At 41.3% G+C, this 21,577-nt stretch overlaps 1 protein-coding gene across 9 annotated transcripts in view; it reads right to left on the reverse strand.

Moving 5' to 3' along the window:
• Positions 1-21,577, reverse strand: part of arhgef1 (Rho guanine nucleotide exchange factor (GEF) 1) — a 37,153-nt gene that overhangs the window by 12,103 nt on the left and 3,473 nt on the right. For 3 of the 9 annotated variants that reach the window (XM_086218108.1, XM_086218103.1, XM_086218101.1), the window contains exons 2-14: positions 15,721-15,774; positions 11,781-11,867; positions 11,540-11,653; positions 9,029-9,127; positions 7,911-7,953; positions 7,685-7,790; positions 6,644-6,784; positions 3,080-3,109; positions 2,160-2,271; positions 1,980-2,055; positions 1,793-1,822; positions 1,238-1,438; positions 746-887 (exon numbers count right to left, since the gene is read on the reverse strand). In XM_086218108.1, the coding sequence (XP_086074234.1) occupies positions 746-887; positions 1,238-1,438; positions 1,793-1,822; positions 1,980-2,055; positions 2,160-2,271; positions 3,080-3,109; positions 6,644-6,784; positions 7,685-7,790; positions 7,911-7,953; positions 9,029-9,127; positions 11,540-11,653; positions 11,781-11,867; positions 15,721-15,747 (1,208 nt within the window). In that variant the 5' untranslated portion in view covers positions 15,748-15,774. Of the gene's footprint in view, positions 1-745; positions 888-1,237; positions 1,439-1,792; positions 1,823-1,979; positions 2,056-2,159; positions 2,272-3,079; positions 3,110-3,187; positions 4,458-6,643; positions 6,785-7,684; positions 7,791-7,910; positions 7,954-9,028; positions 9,128-11,539; positions 11,654-11,780; positions 11,868-15,720; positions 15,775-21,577 lie in introns of those variants that run through there. The other 6 variants (XM_086218105.1, XM_086218107.1, XM_086218102.1 and 3 more) reach the window with 5 other exon arrangements.

Genomic DNA, 21,577 nt, shown 5'->3' on the forward strand with positions numbered 1-21,577 from the left:
ATCCAATATGAGATAACATGTATTGCTTGTTTTGGTATATACTGTGACAAAACAATTTGAAGGTTAGCTACATTGACTGAAAAAGACAAATGTCACAATTTCAAAACTTGACAGTTTCACATTCTATCTGGAATTTCCTACTTAGGGGATACCAACCCATCTGATGTCAAATATTTACCTAAATCCACTAAAAGCAACAGTTTCAAGTGAACAAATTACATCGATGGGCAACAAACTTGCAGGGAAGCTCTATTGCAAACATGAGATGATGCACAACAGGACACACACAAAAGAACAGAATTGGGACAGAAGAGAGCACAAGTGAGCATGTTATAAAAAGACAGAGGAGAAAAGGAATGGAGGAGAAGGAAGACCAAGGACTAGAATGGAGGACTGGGTCCGAGTTCACCTGGTGACGGTCCTTCTTAAGACTCCAAACTCTGTTAGCTAGCGAGCAACGGGAAGCACAACAAAAGCTGGCACACAGCAGGGACAGACAGCTGGGGGAGTTTACCACGCTCCCTCAGTCTGAGGACTGCAGACATGTTTCACTTCCCCCTTCCTCGCCCCTGGCTCGCTCACAGTCTTTACTGAACACCTTCAATGCAATCTAGCTCTAATCTGATTATGATCTTGATCTCTCTAATCCTGTCATTGCATACACTCTCCTATTGAGTCACTGTTATAATTGCATGAATGCATCTCTAGATGCTCATTTTTATCTCACCACCTCCACCCCTCTCACCTGTCTTTCTCCAGATTCTCCTCTGTGGGAGTATCACTGGGTGAGAGGGTCTCCCCAGCAGTCAGCCCACCTCCAAGTCCAACAGGGGGCACCTCACCCCGGTCTGATAAGGTTGGAGGCTCTAAACGACTGCTTGAGACACCTAGAACATTTGAAAAGGGGGTGAGAGAACACATTTGTGACCATCTTTTGCAGTAATATGAATAACATGCTAAATTTTTTTTCCCAGAGATTTAAGGAAAACATGGGAAAATTAAAAAAAAAACTATGCTATCAATAAACAGATTTAGAAGTGAACAGTATTTTTTTCTATGTGCATAAATTATGTGGTCTGACAGTCAAAGTGATTGTCACTGAGGCCTGGGCAATCAGACTAACTTGCCTCTTTGTTTACTTTTTTCATTAAACCATACAAAGAAAAAGGCCTGTAATTACCCCAGGGGCCCAGCCCAGACTACACAACAACACTATCTTGTTTACAGCCAGTCTTACCGTCACTGTGCAGAGATTCTGGGCTGTTAGTAATGCTGATGTTGTTCCCTGAACCATCGGTTACTTCTAACCCCGGCAGGGGGGCAGGACCTCCACCTGAACCAGACTTCCTACTGGGGAGGGAAGGGGCTGAAGGTTCGGTTGCGGAGGCTCTGCTGGGAGCAGGACCTTTACGCTCCTGGTTCACTTTCTCCTTATCCACTAAAGAGAGGAACAGGTAGATGAGGATGTTTGACACCACTGACAAAGCAGATTGAGGAAAATGACCCACAAGCACCTCATTCAGTGACACAGACACACAGTATGTGTGGTGCAATCAAGGCCTCTGTTTGAAATGAGATGGTTAGTTTGGTACGAGGGAACATCCAGAGTGTGAGGTTTTGTCATGATTACAAACTACACAGTTCAACTAAACCATCAAACACTCACTCTAAACACAAGGCCCCGCCCAGTTCCCGGTGTGATTGGGGACATGCAAACATGCTTATGGGTTGATTAGTAGGGATCTGACCATTCAACAGATAAAGTGGGGTGGGGAAGGGGGGTGACTAGTACCTTCAGCTTCCATTTTAGGTTTGACCTCAGCTGCAATGGGAAAGAAGGGCAGGACAACACATTCTCATATCAAGACATATATGAACATAGAACTGTTACTTTGAAATATCACTATGGAATTTTTTTTATACTACACGCAAAAAATGTACACAGGGCAATGGTTTGAGAGACAAAAGTAGATACATACGGTTGCCTGCAATCCAGCTTGGGATCCCAGGAAAGCCCCCCCTGGGTTTGGTCTTTGTGGATTCATCCTTCTTATTCTGGGAAGGAGAAGATAATGTAGAGAGGAAGGGGAAAAATAATTAAAGCAAATAAATTTTTTTTTTTTTTTAAAAATCAAAATTTGGATGTGGGTCAGGCTTACCTTTACCAGCTGTCTCCTGAAGAAGCCTCCTCTTGACTTCTTGCTGTCTACTGCCCTGGTTTTAACCCCAAGGTGCTTCATGTAGAAGGCCACTGCTGTAAAGATAGATTGGCTGCAAGAGATATTAGACAATGTAGTTAGCATTTCACATCATAGTTATTTTTATTTCTCTTTATTAATGTGTCATTTGGGGACAACTGCATCTCTTTTTATCAAACACAAGAATCTCTTCTTTGAGTATTTAACAGTAAGGCTCAGAATATTCTGAGGTGACACATTGCCAAGATGAAAAAAGGACGGTGCAAAGAAGAGAAAACGGTGAGGGGTGGAGGTCTGATTAAGTTTGGAGGAGGAGTAGCAGTCAGAAAAAGTGGGGAGGAGAGAAAATGATGAGAGAAAAAGACACAGGAGGAGCGGAAAAGAAATATGAGCTGTTGATTAAAAAAGAGGGAGAGGGGAGGAGCCTCTGAGGACGTGCAAATATCAAGTGTCTCACATCATCACAATTTCATGCTCTCTGAAGACAGTGAATGCAACATAAATAACTTCAACTCCAAAGGAGCAGAACTGGGAGAAAGCAAGAGAACACCATGTTTGTGCATGATGAGGTTTAATCATTTCGGTGCAGCAGAGCCAGCGGAGAATTTTACAAAGACTTTCAGGCACTTTCCAAGATAATCTACGAACTGAAGGAACCTTTTTTAAGAAATGGCACATATTTCTCAAAGCAGGTTTGATTAGATGGATGGTTCTGACCGGGATTCGGTACACTTAAGCAAGACCACAAAATCGTGTGGCTTGGCCACACCCAGACTTAGAAAAGCATGCAAAGATCAGATCAGCTCCACACTCAGAAAGACCCACTCAAGCAAAGCACTTGTGCAAATATGTTGAACTGTCATCCAAGAGAATGAACTCACCATTTTTCTTCGTCCGAGACAATTGTAGGTCTGAATGAAAAGAGAAAGATTTAAAGGATTACTGAAGAGCAGAAAGATCCCAGACTCATTTGGCAGCACCAAACTCACCTCTTTCTTTTAAGTAGCATTTTTCCTTTCTCTTGCTCGATGGATTATTATTTGTGTTTTGGGTCGGTGGAATCTGAAGCGACTAAGCTTTACTTGATCCAACTCAAAGCTGTCTGTTGTATGATTGTGTTCAGAGCAGAAGCTATTGAACATATTCTAATATTTTCAAAAAAAAAAAAAAAAGGAAAAAAAATTAAAAATAAGAGAGATGCATCAAAAGCTGCACCTCTGCCTGCTATGGTAATTGAAAACTCAACTTGCAAGCCAAATGCTCTGAGAAATAGTCCAGATTCTCATTCACTGTAAACCAGCAAAAGAAAATCCCTACAACTTTAACTGCTCAAGTTTCTGTCTTCCCCAATGGTCTGCAAGAAGAATCTGATGTCAGGAATGCTCCAGCACAGCGGAAATGTCTATTTAACCATGTTTTTGTCTGATGCAACATGCAGGCAAGACTAAGAAATTGGATACTCATGTTTTGTTGTGAACATAAAGGGTGGGAGGGGCTTTTCCAGGATTTCCCTGCATAATCCAATCAAATGATCTTGTTGCCTTTCTCTCATCACTGAACAGACCAATGAGGAATAGATGGGGTGAAGTCACCGTGTTGTGGCAGAGTAAGGATGGGGTGGTGAGGGGGTGACCGGGTGCAAGAGTGTGGGAGAAGAAAGAGAGATGATTGTCAGAGGGGATGAATGGAGTCAAACTGAATGAGTTGTTTGTGTGTTGGAGACAGAGATGCAACTGTGTGCTAGTTACAAAGTGAGTGGAGAGCTGAGTTATTATGTCTTCGATACGCTAGTGTCTTCTTCACTGGCACCAGGTTTGTACCCAGCCACTGCTGTTTTTGCACGCTGCCCTCTTGGTTCATTTCTGTTGTTCACTTTTTCTCACTCCTGACAAGATGAAGGTAGACAGTCTTCTGCCCTCTTCCTGGCCTCCTCTCCCTCTTCGTCTGACAAGCTTCTTGGAGACAATAACACATAGTTGGCCACAGGGTCAAGGATAGATTAATTTTCCCCTGGACCTCTTGCTTTCTTTCTTTAACTGTGTCCAGTGCAGGTGTTATCAAAAATCGATAACCCTCTGGCCTCTTTTCTCTTCCACTGTGTAACCCCTTCTCCAGCCCTCCCTCCAGCTGGCCAAGTGCCAAAGGAGAGCCTTCCTGCCAACGTGGCACTGCTGACTCCATCTTTTCCTCTCTGCCTCGACATTTCCTTCTTGCTCTAGCTATCATTGTTCCCTCTCCGGTGGACTTGATTGCCCTGCTTTACAATAGTCTGATTATGTGCACAGCAAATATTGGTTGTACAATTGATTTACACAAAGTTCAGTGCCAACTTTAGACGAGAATAAAAAAAAGCCAGCTCCCCAACTTTTCTGACAATTAAAATCATCCAGTGTGAAGGGTATTTTACCTCAATATACATTCCTATCAATATCATCTGTTTATCTATCTATCTATATCTATATATATCTATATATATCTATATATATATATATAAAAATATTGTAATTGTATATTCAATGATCCTCAAAACAGAATTATTGAGGGTGTGTTGAACAAACTGATGACACGAGAATGCTTATGCAAAATCAGTCAGTTTTCATGATTTCAAATTGGTTTCTGAGGAACACATTCAGACTGATTGCTTCCTTGCTGAACTGAAGTCATCTGACACGGACTGACTTGAACTGCTGAACGTATTATTGGGAACTCTAGAAGCATCATCTGTTAGATCCAGCTTCACTTTACAGTTTAAAAGGCGTGCACAATTTTTTTTGAAAGAAACATTACTTGTCTTGACAAGATAGGAATTGTGACGTGATTAATGTTGAGTCTTAAGTGTTTATATACACTGGCATGTAAACATAGAAAAAAAAGATTGAGATTCCATGTCTGACCTGTATGATACAAACAACAGTGCTATGTACAAGTAGCAACTGAGCAATATGAAAACTACTACTAAACTAACTAGCTTTCATGCACTTAGCCAAGGTCCAGCTCCCTCTAGCTCAACATGTCATCAATTACACTGTATTCTATACACACTACAATGGAGCATGTTATGAATGGCATGCAAGCAGCCAAACATATCAGAAGTTTTACCATTGCCATGTGACACACATGTAGTGAGAGAAAGTGGGTAATGTGGGGAAACTGTTGATAAATGTAAATCATCTTACATATTTGTCCCTTTTAATATGATCAGTTTTGTCCATTTATTTTTTAACACAGTTAAGTCTGAAAAATCTGATACAGCAATTTAAAAAAAGAATAATTTACTGAACCAAAAGAGGGCGGCACGGTGGTGCAATGGTTAGCACTGTCACTTCTCAGCAAGAAGGTTCCGGGTTCGAGCCCCGCAGCTTTTCTGTGTGGAGTCTCCATGTTCTCCCTGTGCCTGCGTGGGTTCTCTCCGGGTACTCTGACTTCCTCCCACAGTCCAAAGACATCAAGTGGAGACTAGGCTGATTGATAATCTAAACTGTGAGTGTGAATGGTTGTCTGTCTATATGTGTTGGTCCTGTGATTGACTGGCGACCTGTCCAGGAAGAACCTTGCCTCTCACCCAAAGGCAGCTGGGATAGGCTCCAGCCCCCCCATGACCCTTTACGGATAAGTGGTACAGAAACTGGATGAATGGATGGATGGATGAACCAAATTGAAAAATAAAAAAGTAAAATAAAAAAAAAAAAAGTGAGCGAGGCAGTTTCTTTTGTTTTTAAACAATATCCGAAACATTAGGTGACTTTGCAGGGAACACACTAGTTTTTCAAATTCTTATATTTGGCTATTCCCTTGACTAAAGAACTAAATGACAATATAAACACGAATAGAACAGAACGGTAGAGGTGCACACGATCAGATTATATTCGACTGCATTTGTGGTGGCAGCTGATGAACGGGTCTGTGGATGTGCACACCAAATTTGGCATGTTGGCAGCTGTGTGTGATAGGAGGCTGCAGCTGCTGAGGAGATCATGTTGTTTTTGCTTCTCCATTAAGGGAACAGCTCTTGTGAATTATGGCAGAGAAAGACATAGCTGGATCAAGGTTTATTATTTTTATTGTTATATACTCTTAAAAAAAAAACCTAAAAACTAGAAGAAGATCAATTTGTCGATTAATCAGGCTCATGTTGCTGTAGTGTGCCATCTATCTCATCCAGCGACTGAGAAACATTATAGATACATTTTTCTGCAATATTCAAAGCTCTATTCAGCATCCATTTGCGAGCACTTCAGCCACCAGTCACCCGACAAATTAATTTTGACTTTCTGTAAGTGAAAGTCAAAATTCCATTTCAGGTATCCTGCACACCAAAAATGAGTGTTTGCTAAGCTGTCATAGATACACACTGGCAGGGTCTACATCATCTTTTTAAAAGAAAAAAAAAAAAAGGAACCTATTACTGCTCATCGTCAGCGGAGGAAACTGAAGCTAATACTCACTGCGTCTCAGACATCTTGTCCAGCAAGTTCTCGGCTACAGACTTCTCTTTCATTTCCATCGGAACACGGTCGGTCGGATAGTGGTTCTCCACATCAATCAGTTCAGCCTCATTGGGGGTCATACCCATCATCCTCTTCTGCCTATACAGTACATAGTAGGAGGTGACAGATAATCAACAAAGATTTTAAGCAGCTAAAACTCGCAATTTATCCGATGTTGTGAGACATTTCTCTACTACTTAAGAAGACCAACCTAACTGTTTTTTTTTTTTTGCTAAGAGTAGAAAAGGGGGCTCCTGCCATCAGTAGTTAAGTAAATTATTTCTATTGGAGCCCACACCAGATAAGGATACACGGTGCCTTCCCTCTGTCCGCTGAGCCCCTCCCTCTGCCACCGCTGTATCTAAAGCATTCCATTTATCTTGGCCTTATTAGTACGACTCCTCTTCTCTGTTCTATTTCATTTGTTATTGGCATGATGTTATGTTTGGCGGCACGCTGGTGCAGTGGTCAGCACTGTCGCCGCACAGCAAGAAGGTTCTGGGTTTGAAGCCTTGGCTCGAGCACGGGATCTTTCTGTGTGGAGTCTCCATGTTCTCTCTGTTCCTGTGTGGGTTCTCTCTGGTTCTCCAGCTTCCTCCCACAGTCCAAAGACATGCAAATGGGGACAAGGCTGATTGATACTCTAAATTGACTGTAGGTGTGACTTTGAGTGTGAATGGTTGTCTGTCTCTATGTGTTGGTCCTGTGATGGACTGGTGAACTGTCCAGGGTGAACCCTGCCACTCGCCCAGTACAACTATTAGGGGATCAGTGCAGTTGTGTTACATTATTGCTTATAAAATAAATATGCAAAAAAATAATAGGGTGAATATTCTTTTGAAAAAGAAATGTGAGACTGAGAGACGACCTTGTCCAGCAGGTGCAACCCAGTAAAACTCTTCAAACACAGACAAATGGATCTGTGGCTTTGACAGCCTCGAGTACTATACGAGCTTTCCAGGGCAGATTTTGAAAAGCATTCAGAACGAGGATGCTCACCTGAAGTCTTCCAGCTGTTTTGCCACTTCTCCCGCCTGCAGAAGCTGGACCTCATAGACATAACGCCTTTGGGTGTCATCAGAGAGCAGATCTGGTCGGGTTCGATCTGAGAGACAGACAGAGGTAGTGCCAGAAGAGAGGAAGTTTGACATGAGATGAAGAGGACATGGAGGTGCGTAACATGAATATTTGTGTAATGGCGTCTTATCACATGACAATAACTCACCCAATTCATATGTTATTTGAGGTGGTATGGCCACTCTGAGAATCTGTATAAGGGACAGAACAGATACAAATGCAGGAATTAGAATACAAGCTGTAAAAAGCATGAACAGATGAGTAAATATTTTACCAAATGGATCTTTCTGTGTCTTAATCCTCATGTATGTCATTGATTACCAAGGATCCACATACAGGGATGCAGTAACTGTGCACCACCACAAGGGGTCATTTTAACACTACAAATAGAAAAAAAACAAGTCTGCTGAGGGATGCAAACAGATACTACAGATGGGAGATGGATAGCTGTCACTAACTTGAAAATAACCACATGGGTTAACTTTAAGTCTGTGGGTTTACAAAATAGAATGATGTTGGGTTTTTTTTCAAAGCTATGAGAAGATGATTCCTCGGAGAGGGCTTTCCCACGATCCTGACAGGAAGCTGTGAGGTCAGACAGACACAGAGGGAGGGAAAGCAGTACAAGGCAGCTGAGCTGACATGTAGATTGCCACTTGCTTTGAGGAGGGAATATAAAAGACCACTGGTCGAGAACAGGTGTGCTGTGGAGTGACAGAAAAGCATAGGACACTGAAAGGATGACGCTCAGGAGCCACACAGACTGTGTTGTGCTTTCTGGTGAGGCCACCTGCTAAATTACAGCTGAGCAGAAAATCAAATTCAGCACAAAACAATATCACCATGATACTAGCTATATTTCTTTTAATTGATTCTGTACAATAGCCAACACAGACAGCTGAATGAGCAAGGAAATACAATGACGTTATGACAACAAAACAACTCTCCAAAGATAACCCCCACCCCCCAAAAAAGATACAGTCAATATAAATTTATCCTGAAATTAATCTTTATAGATCAACTGGCAATGTGTCGAACAAAAACAATGCAATCACAATGACTAATAACAATCTAAAAAGTGACAGTCTTCACAGATCCGAAGGAGTTGTCACCATTGCTCCTAAATTACAGAGGAATAATCAAAATAAAGAGACGCAGATCTGAAAGGCCCCCTGGATTAAAGTTACAGAAAATATATCTCAGACAGACAGTGCATATGGTTACAGACAGAATCTTAGAGTACATGCAGTGTTGTTTTCTACTTACTGCACCCTTGTCCAAGAAGGTGTTGTGGAACTCGACGAACTGCTTCTTGGTCTCTTTAGCACTGAGGTTCTTGAAGAGGTCAGCATGGAGGTAACACAGCTGAGACAAGGCACAGGCAAAGATAATTCAGCACTGCTTTAAAAGCTTTTGGGTTTTCTAAGATGAAAAGTTAGAAGTTTTTCAATCATGACTTAAAAGTCAAGAGTATAACTTCAAGCTTTTCATTAAAGCACAGAAATGAACAGTGGATTTCATGAATATAATAACTTCAAAAAGGTCATTGTAATTTTAGTCACTGCTTCACACATAAATCTTAAAATACTTATTAAACACTATGAAATTGTGTGGGATAAGGATATAAATCAATATTCTACATTTCAATATGTAACAAAATAGAAAAAAAGACAAGGGCAGACAATCAAACGCAAACAAAAAATTCCTATTTGCCTGTGACAAGTGTCAGCTCCAGGCACAGCCACAGCTGTCTGACTTCCCACATGGGCATGATGAACACAGTGATGGGTGTACGACTTTCATTGATTAAAAACCAAATATAGGTCAAACTGTATGAATACAATGTGAACACCCATGTGGAAATGATGGCCACAGAGACAGTGATTTACATTCTAAATAGCCTCACGCTATGTTTCTTTTTTTTTTGTGGACACCATTAATCCCCGGGGGGGGGGGGGGGGGGGGGGGGTTGACTGTAATGCTTTTTTTTCCTCCACTCTTGAATCTACACACAGACAGTGAGCACACAGACAGGAAGGCAGCGGGCCGCCACTGTGCAATGTTGTCCAGGAAGCAATAGGGGGTTATGTGCCTTGCTTAAGGGCACTGCAGTTATTTTTCGGAAGGATATACTTTGATTTTGGTTGTAAAAATTAGGCTACTAAATAATTCACTGTTCTGGATTGTCATTTACAAATCTGTTATTTGATCTTGATTTCACTCCATTCGAACCTCACTTACCACTGCGCAGACACATCTATTTTCTAACAGTCGAAAACAAAATTTGATATTGTATTTATTTTGAAATGTGCAGGCACAAAGATCTTTTTAATAGTCTTATAAGCAAAAACAGTGGTTTAATTATATGTTTGGGGTTTTTTTTTTAGTATGCAAACCCACATTTTTGGCAGTTCTAATGAGGGGTAGTGGCAACACACACATTAGTAGGTTGGGCAAACACAGTAATACTATGATCTAAAACGCTGAAAATGAACACGGCTTTCACTGGTCACGCAACACTGCTAATGCTATCAGACTTTACATAAAGCAGCATGAGAGAAAAGGGAAGGAAGACAGATGGCAAGGGAATGTCAAGGCTGTAAGGCTGTTGGAGGTGTAACAGTACCTGGGTGGGTCACTGTGTCTGCATGCAGAACAAAAAAGGAAAATAAAGGGATGCTTCATGTCAACACTGACACACACACACACACACACACACACACACACACACACACACGCCTGCATGCACGCACACTCTAGGGGCAGGTCTCCAAAGTTACACTATATACTTAAAATGCCTCTTAACGGAAATGTTTCAGCCAATATTAGCATTTCTTAAGGGTGACACAGTAAATCTTGTCTATGTTATTATGATCTCAGCTGCTATAAATTATTACAGTAATCCTGAGAGTCTTCTAAACAGCTTCTCATTTGCTTCATACAAACAATTTCTATTCCAAGGATTAATTATCTGAGTGATGACAGACATTTGAGCACGCTGTCAGTCCCAAACGTGGTAACTGTGGACAAAAGCTTCGTAACTTGGCAAGGAGAGCTGAGTTGTATATCAATGGATCATAAACACAGATGAGTGTGACAGACAATGAAAAAGTAAAAAGATAATAGTGTACAATAAGTCAGGAAAAAAGTAAAGGCAATTGTTAGGGACTTACCCAGGGGACCTAAACCAAAAACTTTAAGGACAGTTAGGCACCTTCTTCATACCCAGTCAATGTATTCTGATAATTATTGTGTACATTGATATCATTTTAACTTAAAGTTTGCTATTTTTTGCACAAGGAAGGCAAATAAATATCACACCATGATAAATTCGAAATGTGGAAACTCAAAATCATGTTTAAAAATAAGCTTTATCCGAGGAGTATATAACTTTCACTTAACAACCTTATTCCTAACCTTTAAAACATGATGGTTGTAATTAGTAATTTCCAAACTTTGTAAAGGCCCTGGGGTTGGAGCAGATCTCACTTTCAAGAGGAGCTGATTCCAGTTGTGGGCAGTATCATGGCTGAATGGCATCTGATCACACTCAACTTGAACTGTCTGCATCATTAACACACACAGAACCTTCATCTTTCTACTTTTAGCAGAAAAAAATGGGAAAAAAAGACTTCACACTCAAACACATTTTGATTTGCACTTAAGAGTGCAAAGCTAGAGTAATATGCAAGCCATTATGCTTCCTGCGTAGACAACTGTATGGACTTAAGCGACAAAAAAAAAGCCCAACTGAGAGAAAGTGCTAGCTGTTCTCACCAGGGGAGCGGGGTCAAACTGTAGAATGACATGTTGCATGAAGACCAGCAGGTGGGTCGGCCGTTCCTTCAACAGCTCTATCCCGCTGAAGCACGTGCACTGGTCATCTGCCACCTGAGGGGGATGAGGTCAAACACACACAAGGAGAGTGAAGAGACAAGTGGAATATGAACAGAAAGGAAGACAAACCCGATGTAGAAGTGATGAAAACATTCAGCTGCAGACTCTCTGATTCACTCACATCATTAAGATCGTTCTCGAAATCCTCATCCTCAGCCCCAATGATGCTCATGGCTGGGTTAGAGCAATGAGCCCCAAACACACCCTGCTACAAGGAGAGAATAGAATTAGGAAACATGGCATGCGCTACAACACTTTGACCCGGTAGACAGTTTCTTTAACATCCTGAAGCCCAAGTAACCAGAGCCAGAATTTAAAATCCAGGTTTGGACACTGAACTTTCCCAGTGGAAGAAGACAAAAAAAATGGAAAAAGGGAAACCCCACCTCCTTAACAGAGACAGCCCTGAAATGGTTCTTCGATTAAAAACTGCAAGCCAAGCAAGATAAAAAAACAAACATAATAGGGTCTTCGCCTGAAGTACCTTCAGGCGAAGACCCTAAAAATCAGCTACAGGTTACGGTTTGTAATCACCTGCTTTCAATGCATCCAGACAGTATTAATTCGGTAAGGTTTAACCCAAAACTGTTGAAGTAAACGCTGCATGGAGAGGAAAAGTGATTAAAATTTTGTATTTCAAATGTTTTGAGAGTTTTAATAAGATGGGTGTGTTCTGCAAAATGCCGAAGCCCTTGAATCCGCTTGCACTTAAACATTTATGTTAGGAGCTGAAATGATACGCAGCGTAACATGCATCGCAAAACTTGTTTGACCAAATTTGCCATTTTCAGCCTCCGTTTGGTTTCAATAATACACTTTGCCTCTAGATGCCATGAGGCTCAACCTCCAGCAGCTCTAACTGTATAATTTAACTTATCTGAAGCAAAAGGTTAATGCCGATTCTTTCCTTTGAAACCTTTGTGTGGAGGAAGAAAACCTCCAGAACATCAGAACGCGTGACCAATTTACCTCTCACCCCCCCACCCCACCCCCTTCACACCCCATACCAGTTCCCCATACACAGCCAAAACACACAAACAACACACAGCCCTTGTTTCTGTCCTCCAAAGGCCACAGACCCAGAGCCGCCACCAGGGAACGCCCAAATACATAAAGAGACTCACACAAACACACATAAGACAACCTGGCAACAACTGCACTGTGGAACATTTACCACTAAGTGCGCTCACTGCAAGGTGAGCGTCAAGAGAAGAGTCAAAGAGTGAAAGTAATGAGAGAAAAAAGTGTGTGCAACAACTGCTTTGAGCCACACTGAGGAATGCTCTTTCAATTCTCTTCTTCTAAAACAAGACGTGAGAGGACAAGGAACATGCTAATTTGTGACATGAAAGTCTTTCAGTGTTGTGCCAGGAAGGTATGATGACAAAGTGGAACAAAAAATTACAAACTGGCAACCCTCCACCTCAGAACGACAAACACCAGCGGCTGCAGCAGCAACGCTGCCAGCCTCAATCCGGGTTGCTGTGGCAGCATTTAAAAATCACTTCACTGGTGATTATGGTGTAATGATTTTTTTTTTCCTTTTTGGGTGGTAGAGCCTCAGAGCTTTTTTTTTTTAAGGCTAAAAATGCATCAAAAATAAATTCCTTTATTTCTATACTTTATAAATATACAAAAAAAAGTATATAAAAAAAGAGACTGATTATCATGACATATTTTTTACAAAGTGATATGAAACACAAAATAAATCACGAAATGCTCATGATGTGTGCCCTGTTATCCTGACAAATGAAGAAAAAATATTCAATAGGACTTCAAAAATTCGGCCATTCAGAAATGACAATTGATCTGAGTTGTTAATGCGTGTGCTGCTATTCACTTGACGACATGTTTGTCTCTGAGTTAGTATGTGTACACAGTAATGACAGAATCTCTGGTTTAATTTTGTCAAATTATCATTAGGGGGGAACTGAAAAAAATGATTAGCGGTTATTCAAGTTGTGGAGGAAGGAAGGCTGTGGTACTCCACCACAATTCATGGTCTGAGTATAGCCATAACACAGAGGCAGCAGAGATGACAAATGGTTTGGGGCCAAGGTGAGTTCATGTACAGATGGACAGAGAGAGAAACAATGCTCTTAGGGGAGGAGAGAAAGAATGAGAAAGGGAGCGAAACTGAGAGATGGACACAGAAAGAGAGAGAGAGAATGTGTTCATTCATGGCCACAGCCAGTGGGCTGCGGGGTTGAGAAAGGCCAGTTTTGGAGTGACATGCGTTGGAGGGGTTAGCCAAACAGAGACACACAGGCCACACATCAACACGCAGAGAAACACACCTCCGTTTCACTCACTCACACACACACACACACAGAGCCACTGAGAAACCTTAACAAATTGAAACTGCCAAAGCTAGTTTGCTACACAGTTATGTCACCATGACAACAACAGCTGCAACTGCTGCAAAAGAAAATATAGCTTGTGCCTGGTGGAAAGATGAAATGCTCTCACCATTATGGTGAACAAGGTTGTTGTACATCAATACTCATTAATGACAGGTGTGTGGGACCAAAACCTTCATTAATTGAAATAATAGAAATCAGTAACTTGTATCAAATTAAAATCACCTGTAGAAGGACAGAGTGGTTGGTTTTTATTCAAGCGTGGTCAGAAACAATTACCTCATTATCAAATGGCATTTATCAGGTTTCATTGACATTCTCAATTTGCTTTATGTTCTACGAAGGAGAGGAAAGTGTTCATGACCATACATTCTCTGACACATCTGTTTACATGTGAAAATAAAGGAAAAAATGACATTATGCCTCCATAGATGTATGATGATGGGTGAGTTTCAGAGACCTGAATATTTTCACACTCACAATGTTTTTCATTATTCACCTGTGTCTATCAGGTGGAGTGCTGTCAGTCACGATTGGGACTTAATGACTTGGGGGGGGTATTTGAATACCAATTACAGCATGAGCTATCTGTGCTGCATCACAACACATCACTTAGAATTGTATTTTAACAATAATCTCGCAAATATTGCAACTCCTTCTGTTTGGATATAGCACAGGGCCATATTGAATTTTGATTAATTGTTCAGCCCTAATTAAGAAGCAAAAGAAGGCTCCTCATTACCCATTACCTCATTGCAGGAGATACCAAAGCTAATCTTTTGTTGTTGTAACCAACACATGTTGATACTCTGAGTGATAAATTCAAGTTGCCAGGGGGAGGTTAATTACCGTTACTCAGAGGGAAGTAGGGAAGGTCAACTCAGCTCTGAATTGGAAGAGCACAGGATTATAGAGGCACAAGAGTGGGAGCTTCCACTGCCCAGAGGGAGCCAAGTGGTGCATTCCAGCATATGGCACAGTTCAGACAACAGACGGAAAAGAGTCTCAACAGTAACCAGACCCTCTTCCCTTCACCTCCATCCCTCCATGATAGCTGGCATCCAGACTGTGGGACAAGACGCAGGTCGAGGATGGTTCTGACGTGGCTGAGCAACAAAGAAAAGGCCACAAGTTTCTGGTGGATAGCATCCCAGAGGTGCAGAGATCAGCTCTGGTGCTCTTGACATTCGGCAGCTACCCTACACCCGGCCCTCCCCTCCCTCCCATCACATTCCAGCACTAACTAAGTGTCAGGTGGCATCAATCTAATGATAGCCATCAAGCGTGCGTGCCTTTGTGTGTGTATGTGTGTGTGTTAAGACTCAGCACGTATGTGGGAGGGGGGCCATTCCTATGTGATTGTGGGGAGCTGCCGGTGTACGTGTGTGGGTGTGTTATATGACAACTGGTCTTTACAACAGCATTCCTCTCCAGCCCTGACCAGGCTGAGGTTTAACACTGTACATAAGCAAAGGAAAGAGCAGCACCTGTTTCATCAAAGTGTCTCGAACATTTAGACAAGTTAGCAGCACAGTCTGGCATTTCATCGTTCCACCAGGTCACCGAGAGGTTACACTCCAGCCTAATAATAACTGAGCCACTGCTACACCAGCTCTTATGTAAACCACGCATCGCTTGTGAAACTATAAGCAGCTTAGACCAGTCCCTCAGACCAAGGAGAGAGGAGCAGTCAAACCTCACCCCATAGTGGGCATCTTCAGCATCCATGGCGGCCCAGACCTGTCAATCAAAGTCCTGCAATAAAATGATGGTGACTGTCAGTGGAGAAGATGATCATTTTAGGAGAACTGGACCAGCTCCAATAATGCAGAGCTCATTCATACAGGTGAATGTCAAATACTACAACAGCAAGCGCTACAAATATCTTCTGATTTATTGATCCACCTTACTTCTCTCATAGCAGTTCTCTGAAAATCTGCTGATAACAGCAAGTACAGATCAGATACCAGTGACGGCGAGTGCTGAGTTTTTGGCTGAAGTTAACGTTTATCTTCCACACCACATTAAACTTACTGGGATCCTTTTTTCCTTTCTGGAGCACAAGAAATTGACAGATATTTCTGTATAATGTAAATTTTAAAAAGGACATTTGCATTTCATTTTCACTGAAAGAAAAGATAAGATGAGAGTCAACTCTGCACCACACAACAATGCTCCTTTGTCAGGAGTTTATCTTCATCAGAAACTTGCATCTCCTGCAATCTGGACACAGCATTAATCTATTTTGGAATTTCAATGTTATTGTTATCAGTGCATCACATCCACAAGAAACAAATGAATTATAAAGAATCTTAAACATATTATCAGATCAGGCTGAATCAGCCAGTAAGTTCAGGTATCAGACTTGGTATCGGGGAGGAAATAATGGTGTGGGAACATCTCTGGTCTCCAGCTTGCCCAGCACGAATACACTGCTTGTAAGTATCTAAATGACAGTGAGAAATTACAAATGTAGCTGCTGGTGAAAAACATATAGCTTCCTGTATTGATCAAGTAAAATTAGATCTTAAATTCACAATTACTAGTGCACCTGGCCTCAGAAAGCATTGTGTGAGCATAGGTCACTGTTCTCTTCTTACAGCCAGTCACAATAGGCTGTGTGTGAGGGCAGTATCCAAAAATAGCACAGCAGCTAATGGCTACAGCTTGCTGTGTTTGTACTGCTGTTTATCGGCCTCTTTCTTCCGGCCACAGGATCATTAGCAGCGAGAGGGGGGATTCCTACCAGCACTGCTGCTCCTCCCGCGGCTGCTCCCTCAAGCAACTGAGCAAAGACGAAGGAAAAATAGATATTGGGGAGTAGAAGGTGGCAAATGGGGAGGCACACAGACAGGAAGTGGGTGTAATTTCCTCAGGAAGCTATCAGAGCCATTTCCTGTATGACCTATCAGATGAAGACAGACAAAGCTCAAAAGAGACAAAGACAGAAAGATGGAGAAAAGGTTAAAAAAAAAATACAAATAAGAGCCCACAAGAGCAAGTTTCCATCAGAAACAAGACAGCTATAGGAGCATCAAACAAACCTCCCGAGCCACTTGACTCTTTGCTCACATGGGAACCAGAAAAGGAACAAAACCCTGCGCCGAGCAGAACACAGAGGCAGACAGAGAGGTGAGGGTGAAGAAAAGATGGCTTTTAACTTTAGAAAAGGTCCTTGTTGGGTTTATCGTTCATACATATAGTCTGGTATGATGGTATGTTACTTTTGTGCACTTAAATCAATTCACAAGATCGCCATTATATTAATAACCTCCAGGACTTAGTTGGACTGGTAAACGTGACTGTGGTTGCAAGCTCTGGCCTATATGAGCTCTACAGACTAAACAGAAGAAAGCAAGGGGCCTAGCAGCGGAGGGAGGGAGGGAGGGAGCATGGAGAAGAAATTAAAGGGGGGAGGCCATGGCATCAGGAAATGAAGAACAAGGCAGGAACAGCTGAAAGAAAACAAAAAAGCTATGGAAAATGCAGTATCCGGAAACAATGTTCTTTTAGAGACATCAAACCTTTGCATCTGCTTCCAAAATACAACACACACCAACACTGAACTGCTTCCAGTCTTGGCCAAATGGTTTTGGCTGCAGCTGGCAGAAATGATGGTGAGCTGAGCTCGCACCTCAGTAATAACATACTACAGCAGCCCCTCTGTGAGCACAGTGCTATTGTGCTTTATTTCCAACAGGCAGCACAAACAGTGTGCACAAATGCTAATGTACGTGTCGAGAACACATTCATGCATGTGTATGTGCCCCAGTCTGTCAGGGCTAAGGACTGAAGGATGCAATAAGGCACGTACATGTATGTGTGGTGACGTGTAGGCTGGTACAGTGCAATAAATGCACAAATATAAGAATAGATACCGATACGATATTTTTCACAATAATATTTTATAGTGATATATTGCAATCAAATACAACGTGATAAATATTGCAATTTTCTACACAATTCCCCCAAAATTTCAAGGTAGAACTGGAAATACAGCCGTGTACAACCTGGGTTGTCTACTAATATGTACATCTCATGGACAACAGAGAAAGAGAGTAAAAACTATTTTATTCACTATTTCAAACAACATGACTTAACACACAAAGTGCAGCTGCCATAACACTGTATAGAAATCCAGCGACCATTACATACACACAATTTCATCACAATATACTGTGATACAGTATAAGGGATTGGACTTTGAATAAAGTATCATGAAGGAATATAGTGGAATGTCTCTCTAATGATTATCAAAATAAATATACGCAAATATTTGTGACAAAGGTATAATATGCGATACCATGTATATTGCTTAGTGTGCCCCACCTGTCTTCACTTTTGCAAAGAATGATAAACTACTGAACCTCACACTAAGTCGCTTCATATGCAGAATAATTCTCTAAGCTTTCAGTGTTGCTACATAATTGCTTGGTCACGTTTGTTTCAGGAACTAAAACATGAAGTCAAGGACAGAAAAATGCTGACCAACCCCGTCTGAAAGGGGTACTTGAAGTTCACTTTTCTTCTTGTGGGCTGTGGCACACAGCGCGTGAATAGAGAACTCTGAGAAAACAACCCCAACTACATCATCAAGGTTATCTAAGATAAGGTCTAACACACCGAAACGTTACACCTGATGCCTTAGGAAAGATGTGGGCATTAACTGGGCATAGAGGAGATTATTGGAGAAGGTAAATAGACCACACACACACATATATGTATACATATAGAATTGTATACACATATATGCACATTACATTTCCATATATTCACATATATTTATATATATATATATATATATATATATATATAAATAACACACATATATGCACATATACAAATATATACATACACATATATACATATATATTTATTTATATCACACACACACACACACACACACACACACACACACACACACACACAACAACAAAGTCCTTTACAACACAAACATGCTCAGCATGTGTAATTGTGACAGCCGGACAGACAACATGAACTTTTAATATCATTCTTTAAACAGCAGCACGATTAAGGATAAGGCATGTATTCGTTTAAACAAGAAACGTCTGGATATGGCGGCCTACCATGGCTAAATGTTTGCATATTAGTTCAATGAGGGAAAAGGTCAACAAAACAGTGGTCTGAACACCACAGAGAGCGACGTTATCCCAGAGATCTCGTCACTGCTCTGACAGAGAGCAAACAACAGAAGAGAGGGTACACTGTCGCACACTATAGATAATTCAGGGCAACGGGGTGTTTATATGAGTGTGCCAGGGGATTTTATCAAGAACGTTCCCTCTCAAGAAACTTTTTTATACTTTCCTTTGTAATTGTTACACCCTCTTTTCTTCAGCCATGCCTTCTGAATGCTGTAAATTTCATCTTCGTTAATCTTCCTTCACCTTTCTCCCTTCGTCTCCGCCTCCAGCTTCCATATAAAATAGAGTGGCCCCTTGTACGATTGCACCAAGACAGCCAGTGCATTCATGGCCAGCAGACAAGAGCCAATTATGTAATTTAACAACCATTACGTAGTGGCTAAAATAAGATTATGGCCAATAGTGCAGGAAAAACACAGGCAGGTCTTTTCATTACTTCACAGGATCCTACCCTACATGTTGTACTGCTGAATGCTTCAAACGGACTCTTAACACTGCTTTGTACTATCCTTCCTCTTTCCTGGGAGTTTTATTTTATTTATATGATTTTGTTTGGATACAACCACTGCCCTATTTTCATGACTTTAGTTGAGCAGACATACTCTCAGAGGTTTTTAATGATTCAGTAAGAGGACCCCCCCCCCCCCAATCTTCCAAACATCTTCTATGTCTAATAAGCACTTGGAAGATTATGTTCGACAAGGGATCCGAAATAACAACTTAGAACCAAAACTCTACCAATTTTTAAATGCACCTGAGCCTTATTTTCATTCTTCCATCCATGAGAGCCAAGATATACTTCCCTCTTCTGCTCCAACAACCTGAAACCCCCACCCAAAACCTCTCCACCCCCTCTGCCTCTATATAGAGGTCACTGGCTTCATGGAAACGTTTGATAGGCCAGGGCCAATCGACTGGCATGGATTGGCAGTTCACTGTTAACTTCTAGCCAGGCCTAACTACTTCCATATGTGTGTGTGTGTGTGTGTGTGTGTGTGTGTGTGTGTGTGTGTGTAGCAGTAATTGCTGGGGCCAAACAGAACTGGCCACTGACTGGTATTTGGGACAAAAAAACTGTTTCTCAGTCATTCATTTACAAGTCTGTTGAGTGTCTCTCGTGGCTCTGGACTTCATTTGCATCAGATTTTAATGCGCACCCATGTTGAATATTTAAAGAATTCAGCCATCAGAGAGGCAAAGTGTCTTGCGATGATCTCACTGCCAAAAATCCCACACACTGGCACACCAGCACACCTTGGAACAGGATGCCAACCACATGCCAACGCTGTGCAGTCCAAATATGCAACATTCTTCTCAGGAGAGATGTGACACTGGTGGCTCAATTCACACACACACTTTGATTGATTAACAAGCAAATACATTCAGGTTAAAAAGAAGACCTCTAAATACTTGGGAGTATCTTTCTACATAATGAGAGTAATTTGTTAGTATGTGAAAATGTTCTACGATTCTTAGTTTGATAACTGATGGGTCATCAGACATTTTGGCGAACCACCAACCATCACCGGTTCTAGTTTTCCAACTGTGAATATTTGTTTTATTTTTTTGTTTGTGTGCCTTCATCTGAAATGCGAGTGTGAGACGGCAGGTTAGACAAAACAATACATTTGAAAACAAACTTTTGCATTGGGATTGACATTTCTCACGACTTGATGTTTTAGCGGTTGAGGCAACTGAGAATATAATGGGTAGACTAATCTATGAAAATTATCTTAAATTGCAGTCAGAGCACTCATTATACTGTACAACTTCAGAAGCAAGCCGAATGTTTTGTTTAGAAAAACAACTCATTTGAGAAAAATCAAAAGGGAAATTAACATACTCACTTTGCATATCACCCAGCTGTATTTAAAATGTGCTTGTTCCTGACTAAATCCACATAATTGCTCTAAATCTATTGTGACTGAATTAAACCCGCCCCCCACACACACGTACGCATGCGCGAGTGGATCTGAATCAATTACATTAGGTTCTAAATTCAAAGCATTCATGGATGATATCACTGTAAACATATCAGAATGTTTTCACAAAGGTCAGTTTAAGATGTCCAATTAGACGGGCAAATGTAGGTAATCATGCGATGTTGGATAAAGTGAAAACTCCTGGATCTGCTCCTTGATTTACATCAGGGTTTTTTTGCACTAATACTATATCATTAACAGCAGGCATCACAGGGAACTAGACTGATTGGAGCTGGCATCACAGCGATGATAGAACATGTTCATTGAAAATGGCAAAAACAAGTGTTCATTTATATATTCCAGTGAGTCATATGCAAAATTTCCTTTTGATTTCCTTTTGTTTGTAACGAGCAGAGTTAAACGACACATTGACTGAGACTGGGGGACCTTTCACCCCCCCCCCCCCCCCCC

This window comes from Aulostomus chinensis, chromosome 11 (assembly GCF_037954235.1).
Source record: "Aulostomus chinensis isolate RoL2024-O1b breed Wild chromosome 11, RoL_Achi_v1.0, whole genome shotgun sequence".
Taxonomy (NCBI): domain Eukaryota; kingdom Metazoa; phylum Chordata; class Actinopteri; order Syngnathiformes; family Aulostomidae; genus Aulostomus; species Aulostomus chinensis.